Raw genomic sequence first — 27,550 nt, forward strand, 5'->3', positions numbered from 1 at the left:
GCCTGTGATAAAAACTGATAGGGAGCAGATGCATGAAAACAGAGTTTTCACTGCAGAACCCTTACAGACAATGGTAAGTTTTGAATTTTGTGAAGATAGACTAATATGGGAGAAGCAACTACAGAGCAAGTGGCGGGTTGTCATAATCACTTAAAAGCTGTTGTATTCTTCAGTTCTGAAATGAGAAATAGCAGGTTTGAAATAGCAGCACCTATTCAGATTCTATTGCTTGGCTATCCTTTGTGGACCCAGCACATGTTGGTAGCTCACATTACACATTTTGATAATCTCCTGAGAAGTATTTTCCAGAATTAAGAACTGCATTGTTTCTGGGTAAGTAGAAATAGTATATAATGTAACAGAATAATGATCGTTATCACTTTCAGACTGAGGATTGTTTCAAACTTTCCACTTATATAGATGTATTTATTTAGAAGCATATATTCAGAGCAGATAATGATGCAGATTTCCTGAAGAAATGAATGCAACTGGTAAACCAAGTCCATGACTGGACAAGACGGATTCTTGGCCAGATCCAAGAGAGTGTTTCGTAAGGTCTTAGATGATTAGTACATCTCGGACTATTCAAACAGTAAGAATTCATGTTTTTTTAAAAAATATTTTAAAATAATTTTTATTTTTTAAAAAATAGCAACATTGAGTAACAAAATTCAGTAATGAATTCTGTTTTTGTATCTGTTGTAAAGCCACCAAGGACTAGCTTTCAGTGACAATGCTCTGGCTGCTGTTTACTTCAAGGCTGAACAGTCCAGATAAGACATAGTTCCAAAATTGATTGCTGAGGGTCAAGAACTAGGAAAAACCACATTTTTTAAAAACAAGTGAGACCTCAACTCTGTGAGCTCATATTCCACCATGGCAAAAGTAAAATCAGCAAGAAAAGCAAGAAAAGCAAGAAAAGAGAATTTACTTGGCTTTAACGGAAACGTTACTGGAACTGAAGACCAAGATAGACAACGGAAAAGTGATTTAAGGCAAAGTGCTGAAGCAGCAGTATAAAAAAAATGAATCCAATAAGCATTTTTGAAAAAGAGAAAAATAAGTGTGATGTGGAAATAGGAAATGAAACCCTAATCTCTAAATCCCTCTCTTACACTTTTAGACTTAAATCTCTAAATCAGGGCTGCAACTAGGGAGGGGCAAGTGGGGAATGTGCCCTGGGCGCTGTCCTGGGGGGCGCGCACACAAAATGGGCATGGAATCCATGTTTGCCCTGGGTGACACAGACCCTAGCTGCAGCCCTGCCCTAAATCCCTCTGTTACACGCTTACACTTATGCTCCAACCTTACACTTTGGTTTGAAGGTAATACATCAAGTTTTTAATTGCTTGTTGCTAATATTACGGCAGGAATCCTCAACTGCCCTTTAGTTAGTAAGAGAGACAAGGAGAATACACAGGATGAAATACTGTATAACTCATCATGGGCAAGAATTTTGTAAAAGCAGGCATCTGGAGTAGTAATTATGTATGACTGTTAAATTATTTATTTTGTCCAAATATTTAAAACCAAATAAGGAATAATCTGGGGAGGAAAATCCTTCAGTGAAAAGATTGTGTGGAAGGGGAAGTAAGTTGTTTTTAACAGCAATGAGCTTGAATAGGGGAAAAAGAGAACAGCCAAAATGATTGGACAAAAAGAATTGCCAGAAGGTACACAAAGTTTCTTTGGCTGAGGGTCTGTGAGTGTCATTCCAGAACTGCATTCCAGTTATGGGCACAAGAGGAGAAAAAAAAATAATTTTGATTGATTTTGCATAGAGATAGCTTCCCCTTCTGTCAGATTAAAAAATACAATTAGCCATTTTTGGAGGGGTTTTGGAGCATCCGAAGTTTTTAGAAGTCTCCCACCTTTTTGAATACTGCATGTCTGCTTTACAACATATTGAATTATTTATTTTCAACAAGACTGCAGCCAAGCTATTGTATATAAGTTGAATTTGGGTCCCAGTGAAATCAACAGGAAAAGTTAACTAAGACTTAAATTCTATTTATGTCATGAGTAAGGATGGCGAGCAGGGGGCTCCCAGGCTGTAAGGCGCATGCGTAGTACTGAGGAATTAGGTAGCCATTCAAAGAGACACAGATCGGGCCCTCCTTAGCCTTTGGGGTTTATATGTCTGGGTTTTTCCCACGCTTCTTCAGTTTGTTAGGATTTTCTGTTATGTAGCAGTAATAAAACACTAGAGACCTATTCCTTGTCTCAGCGTGGTTCCTGGCTGTTAGGACAATTTATTTCAATATGAACTAAATACAATAGACTGGATCCAGCCCTTTCTACATAGTTTTATGATAGTTGGAGTCGATATCATGGCTAGTTGGCTTCCTGGTCCTGAATGCAATTCTATCTGTCCTGTTAACTTATCACCATTTAATCCATATAATGGAAAGTTTGATAAATTTAAGTTGCACATAATTGTTTGTGAAGATGCGGGAAAAAGCAAGTGTTCAACCCATTGATACTTTTTATTTTCAATGCACTGTAATATGGAAACATGTTTGGCATACAATGCTCAGCTTCAACTCTACACATGTCATCAGTGTGAGGATTTCACTGGAAAATGGCACCAGATGTATAGACTTTTGACCACATTGGGATTGGACTGTATAGCAAAAGAACACTTTCCAGTCTCTGTGAGAAGACAGAATGCCTCCAGAGTTTTGCTAGAGGCAAAGAGGAGTTAGCTGAAGGTCATCTTTCTTGCTCTAACAGGACATACATTCTACATTCTTACTTCCTCTCCTTTAAGTCTCAAGGATTTATCTGTGCACCTTGCTTCCTGAAAAGAACAAAAACCACAGAGGGGAAGAGGAAAATTAAAAAATGTACTTTATGTGGTACTTACACTGGCAATGGAGCCCTTAGTAGTGGCCTTCCAGAGAGCCTTTGGAGAATTATTGTTTGCACAGCTGATTATCCTTGTTTATATATTGTAATATTGTTATTTATATTATTTGATATTGTTATTTTGTTGTTCTCATATATTTGGAATTATGTACTGTAGGTGTTCGTTTTATATGATTGTTTGAAAGCTGTTGTGAATCTGGTAGGAGTTGATGACATACAAATTTAAAAAAAACCTGTTGGATTTTTGTACATACGGATCTCTGCATCACAGGCTGCTGAAGTACTTGGTTATTGACAATTCCAGTCATGTGTGCTAGATAACATACCACTGTAGAGCATTGAACTCTGGATTTCAAACTCCATAGAAGAAGAGCTTGCTCCACACACAGATCTAATAATAAAGTGCTGCACCATATCCCAAAGAGAACCTAGAGAGCAGAACAAGTTAAAAATCCAGAGTGTAAACATCTTCATAGAATTACCATGGGTGATAATACAAGTTAAAAGTAACTATCAGGAGGATGCTATTTCTCCCAACCAAGCTCAAATTAGATAGTGAAATCAGAGCATCCAAATGAAGAAGTGTTCTAATGGGTGCTTCACACAGGTTTACATGGCTTGGATAAATGCATAGTCCAATCACAGTAAGGAGGCAGCATTTTAATAACTGTGCCCTAGAACTGACTGTAGAATTAATCTTAAATGGCAGCCTGGGCCTAGTGTGAATTTTGAGACTAGTTGAACCAATAAGAAAGACTGACTACCACGTTATCAAATTTAATGGAACTACAATGTTATCACATTGTGCGAAGAAGTAGCTCTCTTGAGAACTCTCTGGATGGACTCAATTGCCTCTTAATCTCCCTTTTAATTATTTTAATTTTATCTTGGAAACATTATGTGAAGATCTAGCTCCTTGAGAAGTCCATAATGCTGGGAAAAGTAGAAGGAAAGAGAAGAGGACACAACAGGGCGGATGGGCTCAATTAGAGCAGCAGTGGGTGCACCGTTGAAACACCGGAAGAATCGAGTTGAGGACAGATCACCCTGGTGAAAATCTTTGTGGTTGCTAGTTGATACCAACCTGATGGCACATAATCATCAATCATGTTATCAATTAATTGAAAATTGCAGGGTACAATCAAGGAAGAAAGAATCACACAAATTTCAATAAGGAATTTTAATGCAAAAATTAGTGGTATGGTAACTGTGATAGCAGGGACGCTGTGGCGCTGCGGGTTAAACCGCTGAGCTGCCGATCGGAAGGTCGGCGGTTCGAAACCGCGCGGCGGGGTTAGCTCCCGTTGCTCGTCCCAGCTCCTGCTCACCTAGCAGTTCGAAAACATGCCAATGTGAGTAGATTAATTGGTACCACTTCGGCGGGAAGGTAACGGCGTTCCGAGTCGTCATGCCGACCACATGACCCGGAAGTGTCTATGACAACGCCGGCTCTAAGGCTTAGAAACGGAGATGAGCACCGCCCCCTAGAGTCGGATTCGACTGGACTTTACGTCAAGGGAAACCTTTACCTTTTTAACTGTGATAGCAATCTCCAATCTCTTTTTTTTTTATTAGTGAGCTTGTTAAGATAGAATCTCTTGAGATCTTTTGAATATCTTCTTCCAGGGCTTTTTGCACCCTGGAGAGAGCTGCAGCTTACACGACTACCAACAAAGTCTTCTCCCAACAGTGGATTGTTTAGGTTCAGAGTTTCTCTCTTTCTTCTCAGCTTTTCAGTCTCTTATACAAAGAATGGCCAAAATGTTTGACTGCAAAAGGGGAAATATCTGAAAAATGAACATTGCTGGTCAAGGAATTTAAGAAGGAAAATCAGGATGGTTGAACGTCTCCAAAATGTTCAAGAGGTTATTAAAAACCACATCAATGAAGCTACTACATATCCTAGAGGACATATTACATTAAATCTGAGATGACTCCAGTATAATGAACAGCCTCAAAGAAGCTATTAAAAGAAAACAAGGTTCTCCAGAAAATGCAACTGCTGTCCATGGGAGAACAACAACAAAAACAGAGACCCAGAAATCTGCATAACAGAAATGTAAGGAGAAAAAAAAAAAGGATGCAAACTGGAAGTTTGAAGAGGGTAACTTGAAGAGCAATAAAAAAAAAATGCATTCAACTAGCTGGTGATCAGATTAGAATGGATGACAATAATCAAAAGACTGAAGAGAAGTTAAATAAATTACTTGCACTTGTCTTCAATACTCAAGAGGTACTTACATTCTCAGAAAAGGAGCCTGAGGAATCAATGAAATTCTAGGCCCTTTTGGCGGACTGGGCCCAAATTATATCTGAGAGTTCAAAAAGAACAAATGTGAAGTCGATACCTAACAGAAATACAGTAATCTAATGTCCTCTGTTCTGGAGGAACATAAAGGAGCATACCACACTGATGAAAGAAATTGCAGGCCAGTTAAGGTTTTCTGGATTAACTCACATAAATCATTACGAAAAGCACAATGATGAAGCATCTAAAGAAGAACAATGCAGCATCTGGAAGTCCTACCTCACTAATCTTTAGAATTCTTCAGAATGTCAACAACCGTGTGGATAGAAATTCAACAGTGTACTCCTCCTCCTCCTCCTCCTCCTCCTCGACTTTCAAAACACTTTTCAGAATCCCATTAGCAAACTTAGCAATCATGTGATGAGCGGCTGTCTTATGGATTTGTAACTTCCTAAAGAACAGAAGCCTAAGCAACATCCAGGTTCTGTGCTGAGTCTCAACTGGCAGTGACAAATCAAAAGTGGAATCCTGGAGTTCTAGAAAATATTGTGCCAATGTATGCCTTCTGTAAAAGATACTAAGGCTTCATGGGGCATAATTAGGAAAGGAAACTAAAACAAATCTCCCAATTCACATTGGATTTATATAACTCTATAGCACATCTATACCTTTAATACAGTTCTGGTTATAGCACCTCAAAATGTTCAGAGAGAGCTGAAAAGGAAGCAGAAAGGTTAACAGCTGGAAAAAAAACACTCATACGCTTTCCTTGTTTCGGTCTTTTAAACATTTGTTGTGAAAACTGAGCAATGGGAAATGTGCTAAACACGTAAAAACCCAAGTTCAATCCTGGCAGAAGCTGGATTCTCGGGTAGCTGGCTCAGCCTTCCATCCTTCCGAGGTTGGTAAAATGAGTACCCAGCTTGCTGGGGAAGGTGGCAACTGGGGAAGGCAGTGGCAAACCACCCTGCTCTATAGTCTGCCAAGAAAACGTCGCGAAAGCGGCATCCCTCCAGAGGGTCAGACATGACTCGGTGCTTGCACAGGGGACCTTTCACCTTTCATGAATCCACTATTTGTATTTTACAAAATGATAGAATCAATATTAAGTAACACCTGTGACCATCATCTCATGCTTTCACAAGTGCCACAGTGCCTGCAGGTGCTACCTGATCACACATTGTTGTACGTGTAAGCAGTATCAAATTAAAAGGGTGTTTAAAAATGGCCCACACAGAAAATGTGGTATTATTTTAGGGATAATGCTAGGTTAACAATCTTCTTCCTGGTATATCATTTTCTATGTAAACACAAGATATAGCTTTTGTTTTGCTTTTCCCAAATCCTCTGCTGTTGCTACTGAGCCCCTTGATTAGCAATTCATTGTGCAATAAGGTCACTGAGAAAGGACTGGAGTACCATGAGCTGATGTCTCCATTGAACAAATTTGCCTGCTTGCTTGTCCATAGTCAAAGGTACCATGTCCAAGACTTTGATTTGGCCTGTGACTGCCAGATGAATAGCTAGATAATAAAACTGTGTGCAAAGGGCTCTGCTATCCATCCTGGCAAGTGTTTAATTTAGAAAACTTAAAAGTGACATGATATACTGAATGACTTACAAGTAAAAATACATAAATAAAGGGGAGAGAGAGAGGGAGAAAGAAAGCATATTCAGTATAGAACTAGCCATAATGTAGATAAACCACATTTTAAAAACCTGTAAATAATAATGATATACTATGACTTATGGGAGTAATTCACTATATTGAAATATGTTTTGTGCTGGATTTTTGTAATACATGAAGAGACAATAAGCCACTTTGGCTCATGTTAAGAGCTCAAGAAAGTTTGTTTATAGATTGAATGAATGGAGGTTTGCTACATCCAAGTAAAGAAGTTCCTTGACCCTCCCTTGAATTGGGCACAACACAATTTCAGTGCAACAGTTCAAAAACGGAATAATTATTTATTGTTCCAGAAGTACATTTCTCTTTTATACATATTTAATAAATGATACAGGATTTTACACATGTTCATTATTTTATTTTTAAGGTCTTTTCTCCATGCCCCCTCCCTCACCCCAAACACACTCAAAGAATTCTGCTGCAGGACTGTTTATATTCTTCCTTTTTGAAATGCTGCATACAAAGAGGATGAACAGATAATTTAATAATTTTTATTTTTCTTAAAAAAAACATAATTGAAAGGAAAAGACAGGAAGGAAGTGGGGAGAGAAAACATCTTGGAACATGCATCCATTCAGCTCAACATGCCATCAAGGGCGAGGAGGCAGCAACAATCCCATCTGCAAGGCACCTGGCGTCTGGTTTATATTTATTTTACACTTTAAAACACGGTTCCCCAGAAAGTGGGAGCCTCTTGCCTTGACACAGTGAAAAGTAGTGAACAGAAAGGAAATTCCAAGCCTTGCTGAAAACCAAGCTTAGAGAACTTCTCCAATCTCTATCCTGTCTTCCCAGGATTTATCAGACAGGATGATAGAGGAGGCCACAGATTCCATTTAGCGCAGGATGCAAGATCTGCTTAGAAAAGATCATCCGGCTTGCAGAAGGCGGTGGAGGACAAATGCCTTTCTCCCTTGCTTTTAAGGGGGGAGGGATTGCATCTCTTCTGTGCAGAAACCCCGACCCTTCAGCATCAGACCACTCTTTTAAAGCTACTTTAAGAAGAGGGGGATTGTGAATCAAAGTGCAACTGTAGTCTTTTGCTTATCAAGACATAGTTATTCTGCTATGCAAACGTAATATTTAATCATCCCTGTTTTAAAGGGACTTCATAAAGCATCATGATCTCAAGCCAAATATCGCATACATATATGCATTATGCCCAAACTCTTTGATTTGCTTTAACCCAGATGGCTACCATATTTGGGGGGAGAAAGAGTAAGGGGAAGGAACATTCCTCCCTTAAGACTGTATATGAAGAGTTTTCTCATGCAACATCACCATTTACGTGTAAAAGTTAATCAGGGCAGTGAAGTTGAAGAAGATACTCAGGAATAATTCCATGTTAATTATTAAACGGTCACACCAAGAATTATTCAGTTTGTGATCCTGATAAAACTGATAACATCAATAATCCTTCAGTAAAGGAGAAAGTTTGCTTGATAGGAAACAGACAGGGAGGAAAAGGTCATGATTTGGGATTTTTGAATAAAAAGTAATTTTGTGTTAATATTACAAAACAAAACAAAACAACACATAAGGGTCTACTCTTGGGCTGCATGTTAATGGAGACATTACTTCACTTTGGATCACCAGTCATGGTGCCTTAAAATGGCTTGATTGTTTCTTTCTCTTGTTTAGTGCACTATTATTGTTGATAGTTTGAAAGAGTTAAAAAAAAATGCTGAGCAGGCTGCTGGTGCTTCATCAAGAGGCAGACACTGCAAAGCTGGAAAAATATGCCCCCAATAAAATTTCTTCATGAAATGCCCACCTTTATAATATATATTTTCATCCAAAAGAAAGAACATTTGAATGAGACAATCTTTAAGCCCTTTGAAAAGACTTAACATTCCACAGTGCCTGATTATTATTTTTTTTGATTGAACACATTACCCCCTCCCCTGTCAAGGTCTTTGTTTTAATTATTAAAAAACCCTTCAACCCAAGAAGACCTCCCAGCTTCCACCTGAAATGCTTTCTGATTAAAGAGGCAAGAGCTAGAAAAGATCTGCCACTTTTCTGCCAAGATACAGAGGTCCCCTGCTGATCAGTCTTTATTGCTGATTTGTTGGACGGGTAGATGCACCTGCAAGGGATCTCGAAGCCTCTTAAGGTCCAATTCTGCCTGAAAGTCAATAGAATGAAGATATGAGGACCATATTTCTCTTCATCATGTTGGAGTGTAACAAGTTTTCTACGGTGTAGTAACATAACTATTACATTGCTATAGAAATACATACTTGAAAACATTCAAATCAATGTAAGGACAATGCAATGCCATGAAAACAAATATAATAATTTCTTTCTAAGTCCACCATATCCACATTCATAAAAGGTCAGCACAGGAAATGGAAACCCAGGGACTTTCCAAGAGGTAGAAGAAACTATTGAACTCAGACTATATGTACATCCCATTGCACTGGGTATTTACTTTTCATATACAACCAAGTCTTCAACGTTCTATGGAAGCCAAGATAATGCCAGTGAGAATAAGAATAGAATTTCCAACAGGAAGGCATGGTCGCCAACAGTTTCAAAAATACTAGCCAACTAAGTAAGGCAATACTGAGTAGAGCCAAACTATGGTGGGCCTGATGAAATTAAAAAAGGGAAACTATATTGGCCCAATCCTGAAATTTATTGGATTTTGCATTGTGACATAGTTCCATTATCAAATCATGGAATGCAGGCGTTTTAGTAATTGGATTGGTAAAATCACGGATAGCTGGCAATTCTGAAAATCAGATGCCATGGATTGAAAACAACTTCCCAAAATGGAAAATTATGCAGAAGAGATGGGGAGGTTCTATGGATAGACTTTTTTCCCCCAAGTTCTTCATTTATTCCTTTTTTTTCTTCTATGCTTCCACAACTTAGTGAAACCCCCACATTTACAGTCAGTGAATAATTTTAATTCAAGTTTACATCAAGCATCTCAAATTAACATTAGCTATAGTAGTCTTTGCATGTAATTCTTATATATATATTATCTCATAATCAATTGCCTGAAGAAAGAGATCTCAGATGCACAGGCAAAAACATACATTTTTGAATGTATATTTGCTTATTTTGTCATTGCAGAACACACTAATGATTTGTCTTTCCAATGTCTTGCAGGCTTAATCAGCTATTTCAACTTTCTTCTGGGCTGAGATCTGTGCTAACATTATAAAATCAGCTGTTAATAGCAGTGTCTTTTGGAATACATAATGAGAGAAACAGTGAGGAAAGCAGATCAATGAATTACTGAATTTTCAAAAACTAATATGGGACAATTTCCTATTTTTTACCCCAATTTCTTCCAAGGATTTATTTTCATTACCTGAGCAATAGCATCCTTGAGTTGATTGTATTTTTCTAGATCAAAACGTGTCTTTTTGGTTCCTTTATGGAAAAATAGTAAGTACTGCCTGTCTCTAGCATCTGGATATACATATTCCTATTGAATGAAAGAATAAATTAAATGAAACCCTAGACATGAATACTTATTTATCAATAACTGATTTGGAAGGACAGGAAATTAAACTCTTGATTAATTTGTATCTGCATTAATTCAACATAGAATAGGGACAAATTATATGTCACAGGACAAAGGTAATCCTCAACTACGAATCTAAGCATCAGATCAGATTATCAACTGAATAGTGATAATATTTGAAGTTCTTTTGGCTTATCATCTTACTTATGATTAATTGTACATGAAGGAATTGAGCAATGTAACAGACAATATGTCATTTTAAATATGCAGTGGAAAGCAATTCTTGACAGCTTAGTCAATTTAATTTTAATTTTGCTCTACAGTGGTTGAGGAATTTAAGCCACCTGGAATCTAAATGATGTATTAAAAATTACTGCAATAAATAAATAAATAATTAAGTAGCTTGTTAGAGAACAGCAGTTAGGATATGACACTCTGCTCTGGTTCAGTAATGCCAAGTAAGTTATTGTGGAGAAGGGACAGGAACCAAAAGGATAAAGTTACTTGGTCTTCATTAGTCCCACCACCATAGATGGCCAATCTTTTTTGTCTTGAAGTCTACACAAGTTACTGGACTAAAGTTGCAGATGCACATAGGCTAATTCACAGCTACACATGCCACGGGTAGTAATGTAAAACCTAGTACATGAGTGTGTGAAATAACATACACCTGTATCTTCTTCTCTGAACGCTCAAGGGAAGGTGGACTGTATATGCCATTCTGATAGTGCCATCCAGTCAGTACAGAACACTGGCTTCCTGATTCTCTTAGCAGCAGGAAATCAGTGATCAGTGGGACACAACTAGCAGCAGGATAATAAGAGGCAGCTGTGTGATGGGAACCAGATGGCAGGTTCCCCTACCATTAATCTGCATTCTGCTGTGGCTAAGATACAAAATGCAAATATTCTAAACACATCCCTGATGTCCTAAGCAAAGACCACGCTGAGACAAGGAGAAGGTCTCTAGTGTTTTAATTACTGCTATTATAGACAGAAAATCCTACCAAACTGAAGCAGCGTGGGAAAACCCAGACAGATAAACCCCAAAACTCAAGGCAGGCCTGTTCTGGGTTTCTTTGAATGACAGCTCAAAGTCTCTAAACTATGCATGTGTTTTCCCCCCTGGATAGGGGCCTCGTCCTGCTCACCATCCGTACTCATGACAACTGCAGTGGTCTTGGGAAAATAGTTCCTGCCCTACATTTTTAAAAAGATAACACAACTGACCCTAGAAATTTAGACAAAAATCTGAAAGTGACATGTAATAACTTGAGAAGGATTCCCATAGACCCATCTTTTAGCGTCAGTGCATTCTTTGCCTGTTCAAGGAGCTTTTGTAGTTCAGTGTAGCAGTATGAAAAAACATATAGGAAGGAAGTTCAGATGACTACCAGAGAGAATGAGCTAAAATACAAAATTAGAGATCAGTTCACACATGCATATGTACTAGGGCTATGCAAGCTTTGAGTGATTCTTTTCTCTGACAAAGGTTCAAGTGAAGCACCCTCGCATAACTGCTTTATGAAACAACATACCTCCCCCACTCCCGCCCATTTCTAAGGGTGAGTTGAAGCAACCAGATTATTGGCATTTTTGCATTTTTCTGCTCTGCAGTCTCTCTGAGTGCTCTCATAGTGGGAGAGGAGACTTTTTCAGCAAATACTGAAGGAGAAGACGTAGAGGAGGTGATGCAGTTCATCTTGAAGCATCACTTCAAACCTCTACAGGTCAGTGTGCTGAGAGAAAGCTCCTCTTATCCTTCTACGCAAATACTTTCTGAGTCGGCAGCTTTGCCAAACTAAAACAGGAGGGCAGGTCTTTGAAGCAGTGCAGATTGCTTCTTGTTCTGCAGGCCTTCCCTGGCAGAGAGAATCACGTCAGCTCCACAGTGCACATCTCTCTGCTGAAGGGAATCTATGTCACTTTGCCCTGGATTGACACAAATTACGCGATGTCTTTTTTTCCAAAGAATTCCCTATACAATCAAACACAAAGTAAATCTTACCTGACGTGTTACTACGAAGTATGCATACATTGCCATGGCACTGCCATACGTGATGAAGTAAGTGACTGGCTCCATAATGTCCCAAGAATATTCCCACCAGGTGAGACGAGCCAAAATTCCAAATTGGGTGGCCATGTAAGCCAGCCCGCCCCAGAGTAGCCAGGTGGTCCTCCTCTCTGCTTTTCTGCAGATTTCCATCCTAACCTGCAAAAGAAAATTTTTCAGAACTTGTACAGTATTGAGCAGTTGCTTTTTAAAAAAAAAAGTCAAAACATAAGCATTATCTATTCAGATGTGCTTTAAATGTCAATATTTTTGACAGAGACTAAATGACTGATTGTTCAAATGCAGAATGACCAACTTTCCATTCTTTTTGTGTACTTAGCATTTGTTTCTGCTTAACACCAGTGCCCTAATATGGTCCTTCTCATTTTAAAATAAAATAGTTCAAATTAAGATGCCCCTGCTTCCAATTTTTACAGAAAGATGGGAATGCTTACAGATAAACCTGAGGAGAGAGTACTTCATCATGTCCTTGGAATCTCTATTTTCAGGACCTATTACTGGCAAAAACATCACTGGCTTCCCATGGACCATTCCACTGGTATAACAGAGGCCTCTTCTCCAACAGTGGAACAGTTCCTCCCTCCTCATAATCCCTCTTGGGTCAGTCTCCGAGTAGGAGCTAGGATTCTTCTGTTACTTGTAGTAAAAGGAGTCAGCCAAAAGGTTCTGGTTGGAAGGAAGGCTACTAGTTACAAATAGAAAGTTAAGCCAGTACTTGTTCTTGCTTTGGATTTGGCATTTCTACATGTCATAAGCCTTTTCGTTTTTTGAAAGAACAGCCAAACCCAATTTCCCATCCCCTTTCCATGGTGCATTTATATCACTCTTGTGCACCAATCTTGCTTAGTCCAAAACCAGGAACTGTGGTTTAACCTGATGTTCAGATCCTGGTAACTAAACAGACATTAAAATAATTCCTTATATTGAATAGAGTGGTTTATAAAGTTTATTTGTAAGGTTTTATATTGAATAGAGTAGTTTGTAAATTGCCAAGCTTGATAAAGACTGATGAGCAAAGCTAATACAGACACAAGAGGAGTGCATGTGACTGTATATGTGTACATGAGAGCCTGATACTTAGCTGTGGACAACCAAACCATGATTCAATAAACTGGGGAAATGGTGCTTTACAGCAACTCATGTTCCTCCCCCTCCCCTTTACTGATTTTTAAATAAAAATGGATATTACCAGCTCTAGACCAATTTATTAGATAAGCCTCAATGTGTTGGAGTCTGAAGCATTAGTTCAAGAATACCTGCCAGGCAATCACTTGTAAATTTTGGCTGGGTGGCAGTCAGGAGACTTCTGTGGTAGTCTATTTTTCCTTTATATGATCTTTAAGTCAATTATTGGAAAACATAAAGAGATATTCCTTGCCAACTTGAACATTAGTCCAAGAAATAATTTTATATATGAAAAGGAACTGAATGCATATCTTCTTTTCCACCTTTTACAAACATCTGATAGGGTTGCCTAAAGCCATTAATGTACAATACAGGTTCTTTGTTCAACTGACACAAATCTCAGTGCCCTCACTTTCTCCAGGGGTGCCAATTGCTGCTTGAGGTCTTCTAACCTCCCAATCAATTCCTTCTCTTTATTCAGCTGGTGTTCTTCAATACACAGTGTGGTATATAACTGCTGAACCAGGGTCTTCACATCATTCAATGTGGTGGCATCTTCATGGCTTAAGAGATCTAAAGAAGAGGATGGATCTTTTAATATTCTATTTTTCACAGTGGTAAATCATTTCTTCCACAGGACTGAAATTTACAGAATCAACTAAAATACAGGATGGAATTATTTGGATCATCTAATGCATAGCATGGCAACTCATGTTGAGTTTTTATACACTGAAACACTGTTCCAATAAAAGAATTTGATTTATACTTGCCTCCTCTGTGATAAAAATTGAGAAAAAGCTTCCATGTTGGATTGGCAAATTACAGAAACAGGAAAGCCAGGAATTCCATTTAAAATTCAGTATCAAAGCTATAATGTCACTATTGTGCCATACCTTAACATTGCCTTTGTTTTTTATTTGTTAAGCTAAAAGTCCATTCTACAGCAAATAATTCGAAGTCACTGAGTGACTAGTTTTGCAACATTTTTCAAAAAGAAGGAAATATAATTAGTAAATTACAAGCTTTGACAATGTTAGTGCTTGCTATTTAACATTAATTGGCTTGTTGGACTCAATCAGTGAACTACAGATAGTTATAACAGCACTATAATTAAGGAATGCATGACTACATGAAAATTGTACTGAAATGGAACATCTCCAGGGTTGTAGGTTGGATTGGGAAGTCAAAAAAGCATTTCAGAAGGCACCAACAACCCACTTTTGTATTACTACCATATCTCCATGTACTTATCATGACAATTTTGACTTATGGGAGATATTTTAAGAATTTGCATTATCAACTGGAATAAAATATCCCAGTGTAAAACAGACAATGTACTTAGAAGTCGACCTATAGCTGAGAAGAGAAGTCAACCCTTGCCTTCTAACAGTTCACACTTGATGCAATCAATTATAATTACTCTGTCTCAGCATTTCTCTTTATAGGTCTGTAAATATTAAGAAATGACAAAATATAAATGTCAATTAAGGTCATTAATATCCATTCACTGAATTTCTAGTTTGCAGTGAAGTTAGAATAAATGCTGTCAAGACAAAGCAAACTGAAATAAATATAGAATCTTGCATGCAGTAAATTTCAGTACACAGTTTTCAGGCTTAGCATGCCTTAGTTAATTTTCATTGAAATCTGCAGAAGTAGCCAAGTTAAACAGACATCATTTCAGAAGTTGTATAATAATTGGTAATGCTTCTAAATGGAGATGATACAACATCCGAAATAGGCCCACGCTTGCAAGCTCTAATGTTTTAAATCTAAATAATTACATTTGTTTATGGTATAAAATATTTTCATATGAATATGCTTCAGAATATCAATTGCCACATATAATTAACCTTTTCTTTCCAGAATCAGGTAGCACTAAACCTGTTAGGAAATGGATCTGGTTTGGAATTTTCCATGCCAGCAAACAAGCACCCCTGTTGCACAATGCTTGCATGGTTCTACAGGCAGGATTATTAAAGGCAGACAGTATGTTAAACCTAATGAAACACATTGCGTTTCTGTGCATTCTGTTAAACTTTTCATCTTTAAATAATTTACAGAGGACATTTTGAGAGTCATTTTTATTGTGGTGGGGTCAAAGGATGATTAATAAATGAATCATAAATAAATTGTATGCATGCAACTACAGTATATTCAAACAACATGATGCTTACATGCAAAGATCTGTGAACCAAAATATCAACACTGGAAACTTGAGCAGGGTCTTCCTCACCTCCTCCTCATAAAACCATGGATATGGAACCCTAAACAAAGCAGTGGCTTTTTTCTAAATAACCTTTCCAAATTACTTTGGAATAAACACAATGAGAATGTAGGCTCTCCCACAAATGTGAACACCTACCAGAGTACATGTAACCCATATAGCTCTTGGCTGATTTCTCCATCTATTTAGCATTCAATCCCAATACTTTAAGGTTTATAAGGATATATAAAAACAGCCAAGTTTCACTCATTTACAAAGCCAAAGCAACATAAAACAGAGCATCTATTAAATCATTAATGTCTTGCTTCATGTAGTGATAAAATTAGAACATAAAACCAAATTATAATCCAGAGATGGGTCATATGTGAAGGTCATCAAGTGACATCAGGAGTAGGCCTAAAATTCTGGCTCATGTTGGGGGAAGTTTAAGGGTGGAAGAAGAAACTGAGAAGTAATATTCTAATGAACTATGAATCTAGAACTACTGCCCATCTGATTCATGTAAGAACTTCTGATATGAGAAACAACCACATATGAAGATGGGCTTAAGTTCACAGTGGATAGAATAAGCTACCCAGTGAGGGCCTTGCTTTAGCACCTGCTAGTAGGAACTAAAGAGGTAGATCACAAACACCTCACACACAGGAAGTGTCAGACTAGCTGGCAGGTTGTGGCTTTGTAAGAACTTTTTACTGGAATAGAGGAAGGTAACATGGCATTTAGCTTAGCTGTGGTCAAGAATGTCCCGGCAAAAGTCTGGAGGTGAAACAAAATTTATCATTAGCATGTTATAAAACACACCCAGGGGCAGAGAGCTTAGCTAATTAAGTGCACCCCCATGCTTATTATGGGATATTGGCCTAAACTGCACGTCTTCAGTAAGTCAGGATCAAGTGAAACTAAAATCAGGAAATTATGACATGTATTTGTGGTTTTATGGTATAAAACAGCGTGCTGAATTTCAGCAGGCGTGCTTCATTTGGACTTAGGTCTCAAGCGTACCTCTTTGCTTCTGTGCAGAAATAAAGTGTTTGAATTCTGCTTTCCTCGACTGCGTGATTCATTGGCTCATCGTGCTGAGTGAACGAACCCAGCATTGGGCTGGGCCAACACTAGCATAAGAAACGCCTGGGTGAGCACATATTCAAGCAATTACAAGTAGATTTCTTTCCTGTTATGTATCTGAACTGAAGAGTCCCCAGAAGGCTAAAGTGACAGGACTTTGAACCAAGCTAATAAAGTTTAACTTACATTTTTATACATCAGGGTGCAAGACAATTTGTTTGAGCTTTCATGCTTCATGTGACATACGTTTTACTGGACAGAAATTGTATCTTTATATATGAAGTATGTACAAAGGGATGCGGTGGCGCTGCGGGTTAAACCGCTGAGCTGCCGATCGGAAGGTCGGCGGTTCGAAACCGCGCGGCGGGGTGAGCTCCCGTTGCTCGTCCCAGCTCCTGCTCACCTAGCAGTTCGAAAACATGCAAATGTGAGTAGATCAATAGGTACCGCTTTGGCGGGAAGGTAACGGCGTTCCGTGTCGTCATGCTGGCCACATGACCCGGAAGTGTCTATGACAACGCCGGCTCTAAGGCTTAGAAACGGAGATGAGCACCGCCCCCTAGAGTCGGACATGACTGGACTTGACATCAAGGGAAACCTTTACCTTTACTATGTACAAAGCAGCCCTAAAAGTCTATTTAAGCCCTTCCTATGGGTAAGGAAATCTATCTTTGGTTAAAAGATGTATCTTTAAATAAATAACAAATGACAATCAAAGTCGGTTAAAAAGCCCTTTCTTTCTATCTTTTGCGTTTACTTGAAAATGTGACACTGACTGTTCATTCTGGGGAGGAAAGAAGCAGGCAACAGCCTCCCCCGAGATCCAGAGGACCCTCTTGTCCTGCCAGAAGGCTGTGCGGACCCGTCTCTTGCCCCAGGCACTGGCCAAGGTATTAGTTAAGCCCAATATAGGAGGAGTTCTGATGTAAGGTTTTTATGATGCATTGACTATTGTTTCACTGTATTATGATTATTTTTATTTAATTCAGATTACGTTTTGAGGTTTTATTTTAGGGTTTTTTTTTTGTGAATCGTTGTTAGATGCCGAGGTTTATGCATTTATGATAAGCCATATCCCCTAAATAAATAAATAAATAAATAAATAAAATCAAGCAAGCGTGCCAATTTGAAAGAGCAAGCCCCCCCCCCTTTTTTCATCACAAAAAGATGCTAAGAACATACAACAGTGATACTAAAAATGGAGAAGCCTAGTGCTTTGAAACAACTTGGGTGTGGAAAACAATTATGGCATAGAGCCGAACTAGTGAAGTCTTCCTGATAGTCACGCATTAAAGTCACCTTTAAAACAGTCTTTACAGAACAATCTTGCCTCTTGTACTTAATCAGACTGAAGGTATTTTGCAATACCTTCTCTTCTCAAAAGTAGAACTCACTTTACAGCACAAATAATCTTTCAATTTCTCATTCAGATTTAGCTCGATTTTTGCTACCACTGACTTCCAGAATAATTAGGACCCAGGATTTTAGAAGATGGTAAATGGAAGCTGCTTGCAGTTATCATTTCATATCTGAAATCCCAATCACTATCATGGTCAAACAGCTCACAATCTTAAGCTATCTTTTAACTTAAAATAAGTTATCTTATAACTTATAATTTGCCCTAGTGATCTTGTCTGGCAACAGGAAGTTTTCTTTTAAAAAAGTATCCACATTAATTATTTCTGTCTTGGTTCCAAACATATTAACTACAAGTAATTGGTATTTCAGTTCAGGAAGAGATGCTTCTGTTTTTTCCATTGATTCTTGGGCTAAATTCCATTCCATCTCTAACCTCTGTCCTTCAGGATTGACTTTTCAGGAAGCTTGCAGGGCAGCTTAAACAGAGCACGTGAAGAAACAATTTTGTTCTATTAGTGGGCTCTATTGCTGTTTTTGGAGTACAAGCTCACATATCTTGCAACTACCAGCTCTAATAAAATATTTGCTAGTAAGTTAACTAGCTTATTGGGCCTGCAATCGTTGTAGCTGTAAGTTAAATCACCAGGAAGTCCATTCATCTGTCACTATTTCGATTATATACTGTCTTAGTGATGGGATCCGCTACTAGAATCATTCTCTTATCAAATGATCATAGGTAGGTAAAGGTAAAGGTTTCCCTTGACGTAAAGTCCAGTCGAATCCGACTCTAGGGGGCGGTGCTCATCTCCATTTCTAAGCCTTGGAGCCGGCGTTGTCCGTAAACACTTCCGGGTCATGTGGCCAGCATGACTCACGGAACGCCGTTACCTTCCCGCCGAAGCGGTACCTATTGATCTACTCACATTTGCATGTTTTCGAACTGCTAGGTGAGCAGGAGCTGGGATTAACAACGGGAGCTCACCCCGCTGCGCGGTTTCGAACCGCCGACCTTCCGATCTACAGCTCAGCGGTTTAACCCGCAGCGCCACCGCGTCCCTTTGATCATAGGTAGCTAATCAATAATCTGTCTTCATGAGATTCACCAGATTCCCTGCAACTTTTTCAATATAAAGTCTTTCTTATGGAAACTGGGATTTTATTATTCTTTAATCAAGGAAAAGTAGAATGAAAGAAGAATGCATGAGTATATAGGAAAAAAGTGTCCTCCAACACATAGGAGAACACACAACTAAACACGTTATAAGAGCATTGTTCTCAAGGCTCGGAGATGCAGCATGGATATTCATGATGGTCAGTGACAGCATATTTGTGCAGAATTCTGAATGCACTAGCTTGCAGAAGATGCAACTGTCCAAACAGATAAGAAATTATCTTTTTAAATACTAGATGGCGGATTTTCTGGCAAATGACTTCTGGAAATATATCCCGACTGCATGAAGCTGTTACCTCTCTTTGGTGGACGAACATGGTAACTCAAGTCATTAATTACTAGTTTGAAATCATCAAGAAGTAGGAGATCTATGCTTGTGGAAGCTGCTACTCGTGTCCCATCTGAAAGGAATACAGGAATAGATGTATTAAAAGCTAGATATGACTTATTAACATTAATATTCCAGCCGTGTTCCATTGCAAGTTAGTATATGCTACATTAGAGAAATGAATTGAAGCTACATTTTAATGTTTCTGAGATATAATCTCAAAATATTTCAGAATCTAAACTATTCTTGTGTAATTCCACCTTATGGAAGCAGAGCTGTGTATGAGGAAACAGATAATTACCAAATATATAAACCAAAATAAGTGGGTATGGATTTAAAGTGGCACAATAGTGGTAGGAACCTATTTCCTACCTTTTTAATTGCAAACAACTTTCCACTTTCAAATGCTTTTTCTCCCAGTGGAGCCCTAAGACCAGAAACAGACTTGAGGGGAAGAGATTCTTAGTGATGGATATTTATTGCAAGCAAGAAACGGTAAATGGGGAGACTGGTTTAATATCTTTTGTCCACTTTTCTTCTGCTTTTACCCTCATCCACTGACAAACATTTGGCCAACACACATTATAACACAGAGAACATGTGTTAGATATAATTAAGACTTTCAATTTCATATTTTACTTGGTAATTTTAACTTGGTAACTAACATTCTCTTCTTTAGAACTTCATTTTGTTTGTAACAAACAGTAGGCCAAAAAGCTCCATACTGTTTTTCTTTGTCCAAGAACCAAGTAGTTAATCTTGCACCACATCAACCTCTATAGGTTTAGCACAATGTAACAAAACAAAAAAAGTGAAATATATAGCTGTAGTTGTAATTGAAATTATTCAACCCCCACTGCAAATCAGGTTGATTGTCAAAATGTACAGACTTTCAGCTGTTTGCAATGAACAAATCAAACAAAAGCAATTGAAATAGCTCAACACAACGAATGCTTCAAGCGGTGTCCCCAAAGTCAACTGAAAATACAACTTATAATGACTTCTCCAGTCTCAAAATTATTCAAACCCCTGAATAGAATCCATCACAACAGCACACATACAGTATGCAAAACAGGTGTTGTCTCAGACACACCTGATGCGACTAATCAAGGGCTTCATTAGTTGCACCAGGTGTGCTTGAGCTGACTAGGGGTTTGTTGAGTGTCACGTTTGACTGCATGTTAGAAATGCAGTATGGCTAAGTCAAAAGAATGGTCCAAAAAGGTAAGAGAAGAGAACATTTCCCTTCACAAACACAGAACAGGATACAAAAAGATAAGCAAAGGCACTGAATGTTCCTAGAGACACCGCTGGAAGCATAGTTCGCAAGTTCAAAGTTAAAGGAACAATGGTTACACTTCCTGGATGGGGCAGAAAAAGGAAGCTGTCAATGGCTGCAACCAGATTTCTGGGAAGGCAGGTGGAGAGAAACCCTCGAGTGACTGCACAAAACTTGCAGCAAGACTCGGTGGCAACAGGCACTGAGGTTTCAGTGAGCACAGTAAGGCGCATACTAAACACAGAAGGTTCCCATGCCAGAACTCCAAGACGTACACCACTACTGACCCAAAAGCACAAGAAATGTCAGCTCCAATATGCTCAAAATCATATAAATAAGCCACAGAAGTTTTGGGATTCTGTTCTGTGGAGTGATGAAACAAAACTGGAACTCTTTGGCCCAATGGATCAGTGGTATGTCTGGAGGAAGAAGAATGAAGCATACGCTGAAAAGAACACTCTGCCTACAGTTGAGCATGGTGGTGGCTTGGTGATGCTCTAGGGCTGCTTTGCATCCCCTGGCACTGGAAACCTGCAGTGTGTGGACGGCAAGATGGATTAATTGAAGTATCAGGAAATCCTAGGAGAAAACGTCATGCCATCTGTAAGGAAGCTGAAGCTTGGGTGTCACTGGACCTTCCAACAGGACAATGATCCCAAGCATACCTCAAATACCACTAAGGCTTGGATGAAGTAGTAGTCCTGGAAGATTCTACAGCAGCAACCCCATAGAAAATCTCTGGTGGGATTTGAAGAAGGTGGTTGCAGCATGCTTATTATATGAACTGGAGGCCATTGCTCCTGAGGAATGGGCTAAGATTCCTCAGGAACGCTGCCAGAAGCTGGTGTCTAGCTATGCATCTCATTTGCAGCAGGTTATAACAGCAAAAGGGTGCTCCACTAAGTACTGAAGATGCTTGCCATGAAGAGGTTGAATAATTCTAAGACTGGAAAAGTCATAAGTTGCATTTTCAGTTGACTTTGGGACACCACTTGAAGCACTCATTGTGTTGAGCTATTTCAATTGTCTTTGTTTGATTTGTTCATTGCAAACAGCTGAAAGTCTGTACATTTTGACAATCAACCTGATTTGCAACGGGGGGGTTGAATAATTTTGATTACAACTCTACATCAGTAGCATTGAGTGTAAAAAATTCACTAACAGCAAAAGTTTCATAATCTCAGCTAGAAAGCAGTCTAAATCACACCAATTCCTTGTTCACCAAGGAACAAAAGATAACCAATTGAAACAAAGGTTAACCAATATAATAAATGAGATCTCAAAAATATCTTTTATTAAATAAGCTTAAACATTAAACATTTTAACTATCGCTATTTTTTTGCCAAAGGTCAACATTTTCTACTGGAAAGCTTTCTTTTCATCAGATTTACAAGTCATATAGTGAAAAACTGAACTGAAAAGCCCTTTAGTATAAATTTATTACTAAAACAAAGGAGATATTGTAAATATAGAAAGGAACAGCAGAATCGAATGTAGTGCTGAAGGAGTTCATTGGATTCCTCCCGTAATGCTCAATAGTACCTGGTGAATAAACTGCAACTCGATCAATTCCCCGGTCCTCTGCCTGGAGTTGCTGTAAGAATACTCCAACGGAGTCTGAGAGAGGCTTAAGTGTAAACTGGCAGCGTTCACGACGAGAAGGAAGACTCAGAGATATCACCGGTAACCCATTTTGGTAAACTACTGTAACGTCTAAGAAGGATAACCATGGACAATTGAAACAAATTTAGAAAGACATGTTAAGATGTACACTGGGGCTAAGTTGAAGCCTATAGACAAAAGGAACATATATTCACATAACTAGCTGTCCTCTCATGGATAGATTAATTGGTTTTCCTGCACATTGCAGCGGGCTGGACTAGAGGTTTTTTTTAGAGCCTTTTCAATTCTATATTTCTGTGATGCCTAGACTGTTTTCAATCACTGTTCCTTTTGAACAGTGCTAAGTACTGGACTGATCTTTTTTCTATGTGGAGCTTACATAAATCAGCCTTACACTTCCTTGTTCAGATCCTTGAGAAGTGCTGCCTAGGAAAATGGGTTTTTCACATAACAATAGTTTCTGAACATAGGCCATGAAACAGTAACTATTTGTTAAAAATAAATGTTATTCATGTCCCAGAAGGGACGAGATCAAAGCAAAGACCAATTCTCTATATATCCCATTGAATATAGAAACTGAATTTCTCCTTTCGTATTTGGGGGAATGGTTCAGTTTTTAAAATGTTTGGAGCCACATTATAGACAGTAAAGAAGATGACCTTGATGGAGATATATAAGCTCCATCACCAAGGCAACAAGAGGTAAAACACTTTTTTAAGTCCAGAATGTCCAGATAATGTTCAAAAGCAGCTTAGACAGACACATCCTTAATTCACTGAATTACAGAAGGGAAGTACAACATAATCAGATTTGAGAGATTCTGTTATTATAGCCAATTTCAATAAAAGTCATTTTAGCCTTTTTGTGGAGTTGATTTCTTGATCTGGTCTATCCAGTGGGACTGACACACATGTAGAGGTAAGGCTGAAATTTCAGCCATTGGGGATCTGGATAGCTTTTAAGTGATGCATAAATATTTCACGAAAGCTTAATGCATGATTTGACTCCCAAATGAAAAAAACCCCCAACAGTTCTGTTGTCTAATTTCAGCAGCACATTCAAACTGCTATAAAAGTAGGGCTAGATACTACATAATCAGCAAGTCCTCTGTTGTCCACACCTTGCAATATGCTGTAAGTAATGCAGAGGTTTATATGCAGGTCAGAATGAGACGACTGCTTGGATGTGGATGTGGTCCATGAAATGGGGAAGAATAGCACCAAGGTATTGGAGAACAGAGCTGTAGGACATCACCATATTTAGCCCATTGCTCCTGATGCAGTTAAGGATGCTCTCCCACCATCTGTGTTAAATGTGCTGGTTATGATGTAACAACCCACCACCATTTTATATTAGAAACCTAAGTCTTAAACTTTCACATTTCCTCAGTCATCCTGTTTTTCCATTCTTTCTCATTTTTGGCAAGGCAAAATGCAGTCCTGAATGAATAAAACGATTATTGAAATAACGTTTTGCATGTTGAGAAGATGATGCAACCTGTGGTTTCAAAAAGCTGTCTCTAGGATATTCCCTGCAGAAAGTTAGTCTTCAGCATCTGTGAGCCAATCAGGTTTAGCAGAGAGATAAACAGAGTACAAGCAATGCCATTAAAAAGGAGAAGGCTGAGCCAGGCCTGACTTTCATGCCATATTTCTTCTTCCTCTCCTGTTCAACCTGTAAACCGCCACAGGTAATTGTATCCTTTGGTTCTGTATTTAAACATTTTAAATATGCAGTATTTCTGTAATCTCAAAGTTCTTCTAATTCTGCCAATATTTTCTCTCTTGAATTTATTTTTGCAGCATCAGCATTAGCACTCATCATTCATAATCTGAAACAAGTGGAACAATTTGATTACATAAGAAGCTATGGCTACATAAAATGTGAAGCTATGGCTACATAAATTTGTCACCAATGCCTTCCCTTGATGAACTGAAAATCTACTCCTTCTAATTACCTTTTGCTTCTAAAAAAAGTAGAATTTTCTGTTCAGACACACCACTAGAAATCTTTTTTTCTGCAGAGACAGGAGAATGCTAGGCATACACTCTTACTAATTTTTTATCCTCTCGGAGAAACTGTATCTTGACTTCTAAGCTCCACAGTATTCTATGCAGTGGATGGATCTTTCCAGATTATTTTTTTTCTGGAAATCAGAATAAATTGATATTGAACGAACACTTCAATAATCGTACTTTATCCTTACTTGTTGGGTTCTCAAAGATAAAATCCTTCAGCTAACTAACTTGCTCACGGAAAAAAACATCCGAAGTCAAAGCAGTAAGTTTATTCCTCCTATTCCTCCTACCTAAATACAGTACAACTCTTCTGTTTTACATATATATTCCTCTAAGGGAAATATCACAAAAAGTACTTGTCTAAATTTCAAATAATTTAAATGGAGCTACACAAAAATGTAGCAAGCACTTTTTTCCAGCCTTCTAGCATAGCAGGCAGATGTTCAGACACACCACTAGAAATTCATCAACAACCGAGTCACTGGTTTTATTGCCCATCTGGGAAACCTGAAGTCTGCATGAGATAGCAAACCAATTTTAATATACTACTAGTAATACTATAACAAGGAATCCCCAAGAACAATTCCCATTTTGACAGCATGATGGTTTTTAACATTTTAAATGGCACTCATTAATTACAACAGAATGTCAAATCCATTTTATTTTCAAAGCACTGTATTCTCTTTAAGCCCTTCAGCATTTTAACCTACTAGGCACTGATTATTCTCAAATATTTTTGGTAGAATAACATGCATGCTTCAAAATGCCGTTTTAGAGAGTGCAAAGGAGTTTTTAAGTTCCCCACAATAATCCTCCTTATCTCATAATAGTCAAAAGATTGAGTAATACTCAGAGATTAAAAACCAGAAATTTGTCTACACAATGCAGGAATTCTTTTAAAGGGCTATGAAGTCCTTTTCTTCTTAGTTGGATTTTATATTTTCATGAAACATTCAGTGGCTGTTAATCTGCTACAACATTCCAACATGGTACTGTAGACTCCATGTCTTACTACTATTCCTGGAAGCTCAAGGTTGCTCTTAGAATTGTTCTGCAGCATTTTTCACAACCAGGTGAGCCACAGACAGACCCCCCTGTCTGAAAAGTTCACAGAGAGCGACCACAAATGCAAATTAAGGTATATTAAGAAGCAAATACTACTGAAGGAATTTGGGTAAGAAACACAAGCAATATTCTTTAGTCACACATGGTAGGTGATGTGAATACACAGTAGACAAAACTGGAATCTGTCAGCTTAAGATGACATTTGCATTTCAAATTCAATGTGGGATGCAGGAAATAAAGCAAAGGCTTTAAAGCATCAGCTGTGAAAATTTCATAAACCGATGTGTTTGCAAAATAGAAAGAATGCAGAACTATAATAAATGCACAGACAAGCTAGCTTTTGAAGGGGAGGAAGAAGCACAGGTATGTGACACCGACTGTCTGCAAAAGAAATCTGACCTTCAAGACAAAGGCGTAAGCTTGACACAGCCCTCTACTAGCTTACAAAAATGAGATCTTGGAAAAGAATTATTTGTTTTTGTCATGAACAAAGAGCCATGAAGAAAGATGCTTATCTAATCAGAATATGCAAAGGAAAACAATATGACAACTGACCCAAAAAATGATACACTGCATTTTGCAATTCAGTATTGTAGAAAGACTAGAGCAAGCAAGATGCCTCATTGATTTTGAACAGGTAAATTGTTAAAATCACACTGAGAACTGTACTGGCTCTAAGTTAATTTCCTTTTTCATTTTAAAAATACAATTGCTAATTAAACTAAAAACCAGATCCTTGAGCATCTGAACAAAAATCCTTTAATGAACAATTTATATATAAATATATATATATATATATTGTACTCACCATCAGAGGGCACTACAGTACTGCAATAGACTATTCCCATAGTCTGCAAGGGAGGAAACCTTTGGTGTGCCTAGAAAAATGAACACAGCACATTAAGTGTTCCTGTTAAAACAATAAATGCTCAGTTGTTTCAGATGGCCCATGCCATGTTACCAGTCTTGCCACTTCCTACCACCTACTGCATGGAGGACGGTGAATCAGTTAATAATGGAAGAGAAACTGGTTGCTATACATCATTTAATGTAGATATTCTCCCAAACCAATTCTCATACCTATTATTTTTTTACTGTTGAATTGTTAAAAAACAAATTAGGTAGACATTAAATCTTTAAGTGTACTTTGGAGATGAATTTCCATTTGAAGCTATAAATGGAGGCAGGTCATTCATAAGCTGAAACATTTTATTATATTGGACATAACCAAGAATGGAATACTGCACTAACAGGATGGGCTATCATTATATAGACTCAGAATCATTTACACCCACTCCTCATTTAGTGACCATGTTTCATTCCAATGACCAGGCCATTAAGCAAAATAGTTATTAAGTGAACACATGACTGAGAGAGAAAGATGCTGTGAAGATCACTGGTTGCTGCTTTCAGATAAAGTTCTTTTGTACAGCTATGCCAGCGTTACTCTCATTCTGGCATACATTGTTGCCAGGCACAAAAAATTTGGTGGTAAATGTTCACGTTGGTCAAAAAATGAAATTTTTATTACCATTTATTACCATCACATTTGCAAAGGTTGTCACTAAATGAGGAGTGGGTATATTCAGGAATCCCAGCCAACACATCTAACCCCATTGGTCAGTGTGTACATTTCATGCAGGCAAACTTACAAGAGAAATGGGAAAATATATACAAACTAAAGTAGGGTTATCATGGGGAAAGATTAAGAGGGATACTTGGAAGTACTGATGAATCTGTATTTTTGTTTATTCGTTCAGTCGCTTCCGACTCTTCGTGACTTCACGGACCAGCCCACGCCAGAGCTTCCTGTCGGTTGTCAACACCCCCAGCTCCCCCAGGGACGAGTCCGTCACCTCTAGAATATCATCCATCCACCTTGCCCTTGGTCGGCCCCTCTTCCTTTTGCCCTCCACTCTCCCTAGCATCAGCA

General features: G+C 38.3%; 1 protein-coding gene across 1 annotated transcript; it reads right to left on the bottom strand.

The window, feature by feature from the left end:
- Positions 1-8,673: 8,673 nt before the first annotated feature.
- Positions 8,674-26,495, bottom strand: MCU (mitochondrial calcium uniporter). Its single transcript, XM_063307492.1, has 7 exons — positions 26,426-26,495; positions 22,454-22,624; positions 19,601-19,705; positions 13,895-14,055; positions 12,292-12,495; positions 10,129-10,245; positions 8,674-8,931 (listed from the first exon to the last, which is right to left on the bottom strand). Exons 1-7 carry the CDS (start codon positions 26,463-26,465, stop codon positions 8,854-8,856), a joined length of 876 nt encoding a protein of 291 aa, XP_063163562.1. The 5' UTR covers positions 26,466-26,495; the 3' UTR covers positions 8,674-8,853.
- Positions 26,496-27,550: the final 1,055 nt, after the last annotated feature.

This window comes from Candoia aspera, chromosome 6, assembly GCF_035149785.1.
Source record: "Candoia aspera isolate rCanAsp1 chromosome 6, rCanAsp1.hap2, whole genome shotgun sequence".
NCBI lineage: Eukaryota > Metazoa > Chordata > Lepidosauria > Squamata > Boidae > Candoia > Candoia aspera.